The sequence below is a fragment of the Bombus terrestris genome, chromosome 1, assembly GCF_910591885.1.
Source record: "Bombus terrestris chromosome 1, iyBomTerr1.2, whole genome shotgun sequence".
NCBI classification, from domain to species: Eukaryota; Metazoa; Arthropoda; class Insecta; order Hymenoptera; family Apidae; genus Bombus; species Bombus terrestris.
Window position 1 is genome coordinate 6122446 of NC_063269.1, and position 14124 is coordinate 6136569.

Below are 14124 nucleotides of genomic sequence, written 5' to 3' on the forward strand. Positions count from 1 at the left end.
AATTGGAAATTGAACGTCGACGCAACGAATGCTATGCTTCTATACAGATTCGACGAGATGTCCATAGTTGGCCCATCATAGAAATATATCCAAGTTTCGAAACATATTACGGAAAGACGATGGAGTTTCTTTTTCGAGGTAGATTCAGGTCGTGCTGTCCGTGCACCGTTTGTTCGCTAATTCTATCGAACTATTCAAGAGCATACGGTTTTCTATATCGGTGGTTCCGGATCTGGGTTACCGCGTTGAATAATATTTTTAAGGAAAGCGGTCGAAATTTCCCTTGACGCAACGTCGTTGATAATAGAGCGCTCTTTTCTTACCTCGGCCCTGGAACACGATTTTAATTGAGACGCCCCTCCTCTGCCCGATTATTCCTGACACGGTGGAGTGGAATTTTCGGCGGACAGAGCCGGTCGAAGAAAGCTCGCAATTACCGAATCTTCTCCGCGAAAACCAGCTCGTATCGATTCTTATCCCTGTTATATTTTCGACGTGCAGCGGATTCCGGCATATTCGGAAGCAAAGAATAATTATTTCGCCATCTCTGGTTGTGTGTCCGCCTCGGCTCGCCGGAATCCATTAACGATCGGCGTGCTTCTCGTTAACAAGATTGTCGACAGAAAGTCGATAGTTAATTACGCAAACGAAGGGATCTCGTTAAAGGTGGGCTACCTCTGTCCTCGATGTCGCCGAATCGCGACCGATCACATGCTCCTCCATCGACATTCTAGAATTCTGTAATTGCCTACTTTGCGTGCTTGTTAACTTCCCTTAAACGACCGATGGATATGCGGAGATAAAGATGGCTGATAAGAGGGATGTCGGAGCTACTGGAAATGTAATCCCAAGAAACGCGATACGAAACTCACTGATCGTCCGCCAGAAATCGTTGGTTCTCACAAACGAAGCTCACTGCCTCGTAAAATGAAATTCGTTTAGCCCGGTCATGTCGGTACGGTGCTTCGAATGTTCGTCAGCCGCGTACAAAATTCGCAGCGTCTCGTCATATCGTTTCTCATCGCCTCTCATCGTCGTATCGCTGCTTCCTTTCAAGCCGCATATCCACGCGAATTTTGAGAATTGGACTGTGAGGCTACGTAGCAAGAATATTCCAAATTTAAATTAATTCTGTTGACTCGTTACACTGAAACCCCTTAAATCGTTGGGACGCGGGGCAGAGGAGGAACATAAAGAGGCTGGCTAAAAGCTTCTCCGCGTAAACGGAGAAAGCAAAGAGAGGAAAGTAAGGAGAAGAAGAAAAATGGACGGAGTTAGAGTGGACGAAAGTATCCCCATCGCGAGTATAAAGGCTCTCTCAGGATAAAATGCCATGATTAAAAACTCTCTGCTCGTAGACTGGAACGTGAGTTTGTACACATGTGTGCTCGTGGCATTGTCATCGCCGTTTCCGGTGCTCGCGGGCTGTTCGGCTCGCTTTCATCGTCCCGACTCTCCGTTTTTCTCTCCAAATAGAAGCCAGCCACCGTACAGATGGGCAGAAACGCGGCGAAACGGCGGACAAAGACAAGGGTCCAGGGAGGAAAGAAAAGAGATAGGTGGTGACAGCTAGATCGGTCCTCAAAGCGACGTTTTGAAGGAGTAAAACGACTTGAAGTGGCGGCGCGCACTACTAGAGAACAAATTGCCCCGAGGGAAACACTTCCATAGAATTATTTATTGTTACCAGTTTGAGCTTGGTCAGGAGTTTACTCCGGCCGGACGATGAGTATCATCTCTAAAGGACGTAACAAATAAGCTTCGAGCTTACTTATTAAGTTGCATAATCGTAGGCATTTTGGCTGCTCGCGTAAAGATCGAAAGGAGAAAGCGAGTTGAAAGTGGAAAATAAGTGGCGTGGGAATTTAAACGGAGAATAAGCGGGTTCCTCTTCCTATCCAAACTTTCCAACAGATTAAATTAAAAGAAGGTAGGAAGCGCGAGCATTTCGCTCCGCTTTCTCGCCTCTAACAGGTTCGTTCGATCGCCTTACGAGAGCACGCCGTTTAACGAAGCGATATCCAGACGCTGGGAGTTGGACGGAGAAGCTCGTTGGCAAAATCAGAAATGGAGCAGGGAGATTCGCGACGTTGGCCGTTAAAAACCTATTAGATAGGAGCGTTTCGCGTTCCTCGGGATTATTAAAGCGGTACCGGGAGAACGGGATCAGAGACGGGGGAAGTAGAGGAGCCGCGGAAAAACGTGGACGACGCGTTGTTTTAATTAAGCGGCAGCGCAGAAAAAAAAGTGGAACATCTTTTCGAGGCAACGTGTTCCGTCTCGCGACACATAGATATCCATTCGACCGCGTTACAATTACGCCACCTTACATACGGATTTAATTATTCCGCGCGAGCAACCGGAGCCAGGCCGCGCATTCGTTCCAATTAATTACTGCTGGTCGTTTACTGGAGATCCTCGTCATCGACTAAAAGTGCCGCGATCCAAACGGCGCAAGAGGAAAATGAAATGGCGAGGTCCTTTGTCGTTCAGCCAAGTTCCCTGTTTCTCTATGAGCTTCCACTTCCTGTTCCCTCGCACCTCGCGTACCAGACAATCCTTTTTCGTTGCTGCAACTCTGGCCGTTGCGGTTTAAACGATGCCACGATCGTTAATTCGTGCAAGGATGACAAGTACCGGGTTCGTTGCTCGAAAATGGTGGGAAATACTTTCTCGATTTCGAGAAACAGGTATCGATACCCGATATTACACTTAACAATCCTTTTGTCTTTCTCCTCTGTGTTTAATCTTTATACTCAAGATGTCTTTACTTTTGATAAAAATAGATTCAGAGATTATTTTTTTAATACCGAAAGAATGGTAAGTTAAAGTTTGTCCAAGATTGTAGACTCTAGGTGGCGACCTCGAGTTCTCCGGCTCTTCGAGGTTGGAACTTGGCGGGAGCAAGCAAGTTCCATCGATCCAGCAGACTGAAAAGAAGGGGACGCAAGGAGGCAGGAAGCCAGGATCTGTTTAAATACTCGAATAAAAGGCTCTATCGACTGTCGAAAGAATAAATAAGCTGACTCGCAAAGCTCCACGTCTTTTTCATTGCCCCCTTCACCCAATCCTTTTACCTTCGCAATTTATTTCGCAACAGGGCAAACGATTCCTCGCAGGTTGCAGGACTCGTGTCTACGTATTAATAGTCCGTTTATTTGTCCTTAAATTCTGCGATCACACACAACGAGTAAAACTGTTCTGCGAAGATGTAATCACGATCGAACGTTCACGCGAACAGCATTGCCTTTTCGTTTGTGATATTCGAAGCGATTGCATGTCGAAGCTCTGTAAAGCTGTATTCTTATCAATTTTCAATCGTTCCACTTTACGAAAACAATGTTTCTGCATAAAAGTATTCTTTCAACGATCTTGAAATTTTTTTACATTTTTTATCGCTCCTCTACTTTGTGTGCAGGTAATCAATGTTCGTAGAATTATTTTATTATTTTAAAAGCTAAAATGCGGCGAGATACCGAGGAAACGCGAGGCTGTGCGCGAGAACGTTTCGCGGAAAATATCATCGAGTGTATCTATCGTAGCAAAACTCGAGCAGACAAGAGCAAGTAACCGAACAGACCGGCTAAATTGAACGATCAATCGCGGTGAGCGAACGGGTCTTAAGAGATTGTTCAACGTGATACAGATGCGATCCGCGTCGAAGGTGAACGCTGCTGCCGTGGATCGCCCAAACGGGTGAGTACGCGATCGTTCGATTCGATATGCGCTCTTTGGAGGAACCTTAATGCGACTTAATTGTTAGGATGCTCTTACGATTAATGAACCGTTGACGGCGCTTGTTCTCTATATTATATAAAAGACACTGAAAATTCTTCTAGCGGACTATCTCGTCGTAGAAAAACCTTCCGACTCGTTCGATTTTTGTTAATTGTTCGATGCGTTCCGTCGAACGACCAAAGCTAAATTTCTCGTTGTCCGGCTGAAACCGAAGTTTCCTTGACGATTTATCCAAGCAACGAATCGTATAATATCATTATTTCGCTCGTCTATGGAGTTTCATTTGGTTGAATCGAAATGATTAACAAAGATCGAACGAAAGACATCGTTGGAGACCGTCGACGATCCAGCGATCTTCGTTTCCGTGTTCGAGAGAGAAGGGCAGACCTCCTACAGGAAGGTGCTCCAGTAGACGACGTTCAGGATGAGGAATGAGAACGGGAAGAAGAATCTGGACACCTTGTCGATGTAGATCGCTGTTGCCCGACCCTGGCAGCAGGTGTCGTATTGCACGGTTGCAGGTCTCACGGGACTTCTGCTTCTCTCCGATTCGTTCCTCATGGGTGTCTGTCGAAGAAAAGCGCGTTGAGTGAGGTCTTGAAATATTTCACGCGGTGTTTTCCAGCTTCTGATAAAATAAATCGTCACTAAACATCAAAAAACAAGCAATATCGTCGAAACGATTCAGGAATAGATCGAATTCAATGTTTCTTCGAAGAGAAGCCTCGCGTTGTTAATTTCTCTTACATCAGTCGATGCAAGAATGTAAACGAAGTGTAACATTTGTTATATAAATAAAGAGCGATCATTTTCGCTCAGGGGAAATGCAAACAGTTGGAGATAAATCAGCAGTTGTATAATCATCGAGATTCCTTAGCCGAAAATGAGAATGTAACGTTGATTCTTACATTCTCGTGCGGCTGATTCATTCGCACATGTAATAAATTATTAAGCGAGCCGTAAAAGCACGCGCTGCGGATTTCTACGGAATCGCCGGACTGTGTCTAACGGCCAGGCTCGAATGAAATTTATATTAATCTCGAGTTACTCGGGTTCCTTGAGTCCATGTCTTATTCAAGGCACGCGAGACAATCTTTCTCTCGACCCTCGTGCACGCGGCCCTACAGAAACGGGAAATTTCGCCGCTTTTGACGTAAAACGTAACTTTCTTCCCCTCGAGTCTCGGGACCCTCGTTATTTTCCCATTTAGTGGAATTTGTAATCGTTGCACGGTTAAACTCTGCAAATTCTAAATTCTCAACTTCAACTTTCAAATCTCGAATATGCCGTCATGCGAAACCGTTTTAAAAAGGCGGCAGAGTTTTATAATTCGTTCGCGGGTCTGAATTTCCAAGGTCTATCGGTGATACTGGCGATTGAAAAACTCGGAAGTGAAAGACTCCCGGGGATCCATCTCGTTGGGACGAAGTTTCAACGAAGTTCTTGGCCGAGCCAGTTTCGAAACTTCCTACTTTGCTTACCCGGGGCGAACTAATTTCGCCCCGAGATAGTGTTTGTTCCCGTGCTTGGCAGATGGAAAACGCATCTTTTCGCGATCGCATCGGCCGCCATATTCACGCGATTCTCCTCTTTTATACGCTTTCACTACGCGTTTCCTCTTGCAGCGCTATTTAAACCACTCTTTACGGTTTAACCTGTCTCAGGCGAGCAACTGCGCGAGAATTATTTTCGATGGAAGAGAAGCCAAGGAAAGTAAATATATTTCCAAGCCAAGAGGACTCTTCGTTATTCTCTGAAATTTATACTTGCCATCTTCTTCATTTTAACGGCGTAAAAATTGCTCCGGCGAAGTAACGAGTAGCGAGATAATTAGGTCACAGTTTTTCGATAAACTCGCCGCAACTCGACGCGATAATAATTTAAATTCATTCCCTTTAAACGGCCCTCTTCAACCTCTTTCCAGCATTTCGTACTAAAACTGTGTTCCCTCCGGTCGCCACTCGGCAAACTATAATTGACGTTTAATTTTGCGAAACGGAATACAATGCGAAACAGATACAGTTTGCTTTGTGCGAAACGAAGGGACCGCGAGTCGCCTGGTGGCCTCTGGAAACTCGATTTCATTGCTGCAACGTTCAAAGACAGAAATCGACGTGTACTCGCTTAACATGCCGCGCAAACTACGTGTTTGCGTTTTAGCCGACGTGGTCACGCTTTTCGAGGATACACGCGCGGAGATGTAAAGAATTTAAAGGCGGTCCATGCTAAATTCACGCTACGCCGCTGTCGTTAATTAAAACCCGCTTACATATTAATCTCAAACGATCCCGTGGCTGGTGTCAACAAATTAATAATTAGGCACGTGGCCAGAACGTTTGCTAAATTCCGAAAGCTCGTCCGGTTATTTTATTTTGTTATTTTGTCGTTCGATCGTTTCATCCCTCTTTTTCCTCTGCCATATCTTGTTATCGCGCAAACTTAACAATGTTCCCGTTAATCTTTGTTTCCTCCCCATCTTCGTCTTCTTTTATTTCAATTGAACAAGTTTTTACGAACAAGTTACTAGACTCGCGTGCAACTAGCGCGTTAATTAAAGTCGCACCACTTTCGAGCCGCTGAAGTTGAAATTGTAAGTGTGTCAGGTGTTATCAAAGTGTCAGGCGTATACCGGGTGTTCGTGCGTTTCTTTGAACCGTATTCGCTACCTTTCTATCTTTTCGTTTTTCTCTTGTAGCACGCATTAAACGGTTGAGCCTGAAGACCGACCAACAAAGACCAGAAAAGCAGCGGAAAGGAACGTGTTTCCTCTGGTTTCACCTCTTTCATTTTCCGTAATTCTGTTTCTCCAGTTTTCTCGTTAAACGTATTGTTTTCACTGGCAGACGGAGCTTGGCCGCGGTCGCATCGATCTTTACCATCTGCGCAACTATTTACTGTCACCCACGGCGCGCGTCGTTTGTAAACCCTCAACCTTACTAATTGTAAGTTCGAGGTGCAAAGAAATTTAGTTGAAACGAGAACGCGCCGCCGTAACTGTTCCATGAATTACGCTCGCCTGTGAAAACGGGCCAGTCTTTCTACTCCTATTTCCGCCGGTTTTCCGCGAATTTTCCTCCGCTTATCGCGCGGACCGTGCCGTCGTCGCGATTTCCCATTTCCTCGTTCGGCTGTGGTAATTACTGACAGCACGAACTTATAACGCTGTGAATAAAAAGTGTCGATATTTTTACGCGTATTTCGGCGGAACTTTTAAACTTCGAACGTTACTGCTTCTTAGCTTCGAATATTGCCACTCGCGTTTCCTTATTACTTTCTCGATTTAAGCCGAATTTCCATTCGAGATTTTAGATTCGAAACGAACCTTTCATTCCCTGTGAGCGAGCTGTGCTTCTTTACGATTTTGCTTCTTTAAAATATATCTACAAAAATCGTCGAAGTCTTCGTTACATCGTACAATTAGTTTCTGAATCAAACGTCTGAAAAGTTTGTCGGGGAAATATAAAAAGAATTTCGCCTACGAAGAATTACGCCAGTGAAAGCTGGTCGCTGAGAGAAACACAGATTCGTACTTTGAATTCGTCGATGGCCTCTCTTAGATCCTCGTCCGAGTAGCCCTTCATGGCCTTGGTGGCCACCGGTCCCATGTAGTTATTAACCACAGCAAACTCCATGAGCGACAGGAACACGAACACGCTGCACGAGGACATCCACACGTCGATGGCCTTCACGTAGGAGACCGGAGGCAGTGATTGCTGGGACTGCGTGTTCTGAGTCGCTGTAAATTACACACACGAAACGTTTCTCCGTCTGTCGGTGATAAAATTACATCGCAGTTTGCCATTTGTTTCGCAATTATACCGTCCCTTGCCTTCTATCTACTTTATCAAGTAATTCTGTATGAATGCAGTTACGTACGACGACGAAGTTATCGTAAGATTCGAATAGGAGTGCAACCAGCGAAGCAAGTTCTCTCTAAACGTGTTCGTTTAACCCTTTTGAAAACACATCTCCCATCCCTTTCAACCGACTCGTACAGTTCACAACCTGTCCAACGTAGACGATGCAGACTACTTCAGAAACCCGAACCTAAAACGCACAGTTCGTATCGCAAACTTGCAGCCAACGATTCTAAAGACATCTTGTTACCGCGGCCGTGGTGTTCGAAAACGCGTTCCACGTCCGTTTCCCCGCAGCCCATGTGCCCCGTGTCGTTTCAGCTCGAACGCGTACATCCCGTGTCGTTTGAAACGTCGCGAGCTTCAAAAGCTTCAAAGCTGGATTTAAAGCCACGGTTCGTTATCTCCGCGTGTATCCGTAACTAGGAAACGCGGATGAAAAGTCGATGTTAATACGGTTTGTGCGGTTTTATCGGTCTATGGGGGTGAAAAATGGTGGCGAAGACGGTGATGTGGATCGGTCGATCCGCACGCGGAAAGCAGTCGCAGGCGCGACGACCTCACCGAGGGTCAGCAGTGACGTCACTCCTAGAGTGACCCGGGCGGGAATCGCCTCGGGTTTGATCCAGAACGCGATCCAGGACATGACGACGATCAACGCGGACGGTATGTAAGTGTGGAACAGGTGATAGCCCAATCGACGGCGCAGATTGAACACGATCTGGATGCAGGTGAAGTTGCCGGTCGAGTACTCGATCGTGCAGTCGGTTGTGTAGTTGTTCGAGATGTCCAGCTGAGGAAGCTCGATCTCGGGGTTCACCACCAGCGGGTCCGTCATGTTCCAGATGAACACTAGGTCCTGGGTGGTGTGCGACACTGAAAGCACACGGTACTTGCAGCGGAATGCGATACGTTTGATTTTAAGGAAGCGCATCGAGTTTTCGTGTCAACGAGCAGAAGGGTGTTTTACTGTCACGCGTTATAATCCCTCGAGGGAGTTCACTGTGTATGGAAAGTTAACGCGTGGATAACGTTAATATAGAGAGGCAAAGTAACGCTTCTAAAGACGAAATTGGGTGTCTCGCGTCGTCAAGAAAGGAATTACGTTCTCAGGAGATTAAGAAGGTTTTCAAAAGGTTGGAGAGGATTAATTCTTAACTAAGATAACCACGGTTTGTTCAACTATGGAGCGCTGAGGTATTAGAGGGACGAACGCACTTCTATTTGTCTGATAGTATAGTCCAGATTAATGAGTCGGTGTTTCATTAATTGATGCGAGCTACGTGCCGCAGGATTGTGGGAAATTGCAATATACTTTGACGGGGACTAATCTAATCGGATGTTTCCTCGAGAAATGTAAACGGTACGTACGACTTTCGATCATCATTGAGCAAATTTGAGTGTCGTGAGGATAGGACTCGAACTTCATCGCGCAAGAGAGGACGAGAGTCAATCTGTAGAAAAGAGAAGATATTGTTTTATTGAAGATAATTGGCAGACGATGATTTCGCTCGATCTTACTTCGACATGTAAAGCAGCGTCTTGTCGTGGTACAGCCAAAGATAGTGATTCGGTATGGACATCTCGTGGAAGGTGACCTTCTTCGCGTTTTTGAAGAAGCAATCGGGCCTCCAGATATTGTGCAGCCAGTCTACGTCCAATATTCTGTACTCCTCCGACATATTCTCCGGAAGTCGTAGTCTAGAGTCCCGCCAGCTTTGCGCCAAAAATATATCCGCAACGTACGTCTAAAAGCAAAATCCCATATCTATTCCTTCAGATACTACTCTCCAAAGTTGCGTATTTCTAAAATAATTCGTTCTCAGCAATTTTCCAACTGAGAATTTTTCATTTTATATCGATCTTAATTCGATAATTTTAATACGATCGTCGTTTTGTCCTTATTTCGGTCGTTTCTATTCAATGAACCTCGAAAAAAGAGGACTGAAAAAGAAGGTTGGTGAGAATTTAAACGCTAAATAAAACACGAGCATCCACACGCTCCGTGGCCCAATTTGCATACGTTTTAGCGACGATGCAGGAGAAAAAGGGCGCGCAACCGCGGCGTTTCGAAAGGTGCGCAACGTCGCAGCCAGGCTGTCTCTTCAACCCGCACCGAGTCACCCCATTTACACGGTTTTCGCTTCTGTCCGAGGCGCGTGATACCGTACGCGAGCAGGCTTCCCCGACGTTGGTTAGGTCTTAATTAAACGTGAGTACCGTCGGCCTCTCTCGTCTGCGAAATTACCATCGATTCCTCGTTTATGGAGTCGAGGCTGAGCACCGTCACGTGAAAGTAGACGATTGTAGGCTGGCCCAGGAACTTCGGTGCCCTGTGTTTGTCGTACTGCTTCGGATTCAACGGCAGGATGTCCCTGAGTGACAAAGAGGCCTCCTTTCTGCCGTACTCCTCGAGGTCCGACTCCCTGGAAGAGAATAGAGAAGCGAGGAGAAACGAGACTGGCAAGGGAAACCGGTGGAACTCTGTCGTTCGTTGCCTTGATCACGCTTTTTGTTTTTATCGTATTCTTGATACAAATTTGCGGCTCGCGAATGATTCTATCTGCTAGTCCATTTCGTTTAATATTTCCCATGTTTAATTTTACTCCCTTGGATTCCTTTGTCCTTGACTTTGCCGTTGCATTTTTTTCTCTTTTTATCTCAAGCTATCAGATTATCTTATCTTTCGTTTAACCTTATTACGTTATCTTTTGCCTTTGATCGTTAACGGAGCTCCGTATTGATTTCGATACCGCTACTTGATCACAGGGGAATAACTCAATGGAGAATTTAAACTGAAACTCATCGTCTTGCAGAAAAAAAAAAAGAAAAGAAAATAAAGAAAGGGGAGGATGAACAAATCTTACCATCTACTTGTACATTTATAGAATATGCTAATCGAGGCTATCTGTATTTTTTCGCGTTCGAACTTCCCTTCTGAATTGCCTCGGACAGCACGTATTAGCTGTTTGTTTATGTATAGAATATGGTAATTGAGAAGGAAACGTAGCAACACGAGTTTCAGTGTCTCTCAACGTCTTCTCCCCCATTCTTCCTAGATATCTTTCTTTCTCTCCGATGTCATCCTTCAACTTGTAATCTCGAAGCAATACACTTAACTTACGAATGGAAAGTTGAAAAGAGATTTTGATTGTTGCGAAGCTCGAAGCCATCGCCCCTTTCAGTTTCATCGATAATCGAGTTACGAATCTATCCTCTCGCAGCGGTATAACGATTCTCTATGACGGTAATAAATAAAAAAAATTGCAAGTGTCTTAGGTACACCGTTATAATTCCGAGCTCTTCAGCGATAACGCTACTGCATAAATTCACGGAACGCGATAGAAATCTTCTTGATGAAGGAAGATTGGTTGGAAATCCGAGAACGCCTCGTTAGCTCTCGATTTACGATACTCGACGGCAATTTCGATGAATTATTTCGTCATATTTTTCCAGCGCGAAAATATCGATGAAACGTCGATGGATCGAGCAGATCGAGGGCAAAGGAAGTCCACGAACGGTACGCGAACGGGACTCTAAAATATTGCCGAGATTCCGATGAAACAGCAATATCGCAGAAGCCATAATAGGTCTTCGTGCTTGGCACACCTTTAGGTCCGGCCGAGATACGTTCGTGTGTTCCTTATATGCGGACATTTTAATATGCTAGTCTAGGAGCTCCGGATCCGGTTTCCCCGAGAATTTCCACTTTCGTTCGTGCAATTTACCCGCCCCCTTTTTCGTGATTTACATGGAGCTTGGTTTCGACGACCATGTCGTTCGATCTTAACCGAATTGCCAAGGAATACGACGCTGCCTTCTTGCGCTTCGACGACCCGATCTTTGATTTACGACTCGTCGTCCTTTACAAGCAGCGGAATTAACTTGCAATGGGTCGAGTTTTATAGGTTCGGAGGTTCAATAAATTGTCTTTCGATCGCGCAACTCGTCATCTCGAATCAGCGCTACGACGGTTACTTAATCACCCTCTTTCATCGTTCGATCGTAATTTAATTGCTAAAGGTGTCTTAACTCTGCTGCGTTCTTTGTCTCGTTTCCGCGTCAATCGTAATTTCTTGTCTAAATTCTAAATTTCCCAAATTCGTGGAAAGGACGAAAGAATCGTCGCCGGCATTCGTAATTCCTCGTTTCAATTTCGCGCTAAAGCTTTTACGTAAATCTTGAATCCTCCGCTTATTGAAATTCGAGAGTTACGATGGGCTCGAACATCTCTGTAAAGTGGACCAGAGATTCTCGCGTGGACTTACGAGTCTCGGATAATCGAGAGAAAATTTATCATCGGGTGTATCGGTGGCGATTATCGAGTTGATAAACCGCGATAAATGTCGGTCCGCGGATCGACGTCCGTTTATCCGGGCGCGCGACTCCAGCGGTCTGGTGTCAAACGAGCCGTGGCGCCTTATAGCGCCGTGAAACCTGCCAAGCCGATAATCTACGACAAGACTTTCAGGAATTTCCTTGCAATTTCTTCCGGAGCGACGTCGATCGCGCAACTCCGAGCCCGGATCACCAGAGAGGTTCTTTCGTTTCACCGACGTCTACCTATCAACGGCTTTTCTGTTTGTCGAGCAAACATTCGCCGATAGATGTTCGCGAAGATCGCAGCAGAACTCGCGACAAAAAGTGTTCGCGAAAGCTGTTCGTTGGAAGGGAGCGCGCGTTCGTAAAATTGGTTAAACGATTGGAAAGTGGAAAAAGCGTATGGAACGATGAGACATAAGATAGCGTGGTGTACAGAGACATAGGAAAAGAGAAATGGGGAGAGAAATTGTTTGATGATGTCGATCATTTGATGCGTTACCTTGCGATCTTCGGAAAAAACCGGTACCCGCGTTTTCTCGCCGAAAGTCGAAAGGTACTCGACGATAGGCTATCGACTTTAATATGCCAGCCTTCGACCTCCGTGGAAAGTACCGGTTCGCATATTTCCTCGCTGAAACTCGACACAGTGGCGGGTGATGCTGGGCCACCTTCTATCGTCGCTGTGTTTCGCAACGAGAACGAATTTACCGAGGAATCTTGCAATTCTTCTTTCACGCTTCTTTTTCCTTTCTTTTTTCTTTTGCCACCGTTACGTTAAAATTTCTTTCGAACAAAAACGAGAATCATCGTCGACGCGTGTCGAACTTAACGAGAATCGCGAATTTCCTTACGTTTCACGACGGTACGTTCGTTCTTTTTGCATGTAGGCCACGATATCGTCCTCGAGATCGCGTTTATTCAACGATCGAAAGAGAGCGTGCGTGAAAGAGAGATACAAGCACAACAGGAAAACAGAAGGTTCGAGAGATTTCCATCGATCGAACGAGTGGAAAGATCAATTGCACGAGAAATCTGTCCGCCTTCGATCCAACGCTAATCTCGAGCGTTCTGGTCCGATCGCGGCTTCTATAGCTTCCAAGTATGTTCGTCTACTCACGGAAAATGTAGGGCCGCCATGTCAAAGAGCGTGTACAGGTAGCAGCATAGGATCACCAGAAAGTGTCTCGTCATTCCTGAAACAAATATACGTGCGAAAGGATGTCAATGAAACAGGAACATCTGCGTTGGTTGGAAAAGAGCAGATCGTCGTAAAAGTGGCGATCAATGCCGGAAGAATGTAATTTCGAGGGGAAAAATTCGACGAAGCGGAACGAACGGCTAGCAGAAATGGGAAATTTTTAGTGATACCAAGTCCCATGATTCGACGAAGAAACCCTCGCGCCACGGGGTTCTATCGATGCCGCACAGGGGAATTTAGGTCGAGCTTTCAGGCTCGTTTCCCGACGTTGTTTAAACTTCGTCGTTCTCCTTTCGCGATGCTTCGCTAATAAGACGTTATTTCTAACTCTCTCGTCGACAAATCAGGAAAAATCGAGAAAATTGTATTCCTTTACGATCGAGCGTCAAGTACGATCTCTCTTAACATTAATATCGAGCGAGAAATCACAGACGAGAGTTTATCGAATCGAATATCCGACCAGATACGAACGAAGCACCGTTCGGGAAGCATCGAATCACGAGGAAATTTCCCTTTGCGATACGTTTGCCATCGACCGACGAGGAATTTGAATATGCTCTGGTTACCATCCGGAGAAGCTGGCTGGCGGCGCAATCGAAATGGAGATACCGAGTAAAGAATTGGTAGTTTCGGTTTGTGTCCTCGAAAACGTTAAAAGATCGAACGATCGATGAACGACACGAACTCACCGATCAGCTGTACATTCTACCGTGCCGATCCTCTTTAATCGAGCAGCTGGCGCACTCCGAATCCCTTCCTGACCACTCCAGAATTCCTTATCACGGTAGCACAGCCAGTTTATCAACCCACCAGCCACATCCGCCGGAAATTCCCTCGAATATCCATCAAAGTCGATAAGCTAAACGTGCGTCGATCTGCGACGAACACTTGGATCCGCGAAGGATCATCGGAGGTTTGGATCGACGAAACCGATCGACCGATTCCAAACCTCGTGTGTGTGTGTCTCTCTCTTTCTCTCTCTCTGTCTTTCTGTATACTCGTGTTTGT

The 14124-nt window shown here is 45.7% G+C and overlaps 2 protein-coding genes across 3 annotated transcripts in view; one reads left to right on the forward strand and one right to left on the reverse strand.

The window, feature by feature from the left end:
* The window catches only part of LOC100644319 (potassium voltage-gated channel protein Shal), a 116664-nt gene that overhangs the window by 100987 nt on the left and 1553 nt on the right, over window positions 1–14124 (forward strand). The window lies entirely within an intron of this gene.
* LOC100644201 (glycine receptor subunit alpha-4) lies at window positions 1474–14108 on the reverse strand. Of its 2 annotated transcripts, XM_003393145.4 has the most exons (9): window positions 13806–14108; window positions 13036–13111; window positions 12418–12549; window positions 9844–10021; window positions 9117–9343; window positions 8967–9049; window positions 8160–8471; window positions 7269–7474; window positions 1474–4305 (listed from the first exon to the last, which is right to left on the reverse strand). In XM_003393145.4, exons 2-9 carry the CDS (start codon window positions 13107–13109, stop codon window positions 4129–4131), a joined length of 1389 nt encoding a protein of 462 aa, XP_003393193.1. In that variant the 5' UTR covers window positions 13110–13111; window positions 13806–14108; the 3' UTR covers window positions 1474–4128. The 2 variants fall into 2 exon arrangements, with proteins under 2 accessions (XP_003393193.1, XP_012165663.1); XM_012310273.3 differs by lacking the exon at window positions 12418–12549 and having other exon boundaries at window positions 13806–14106.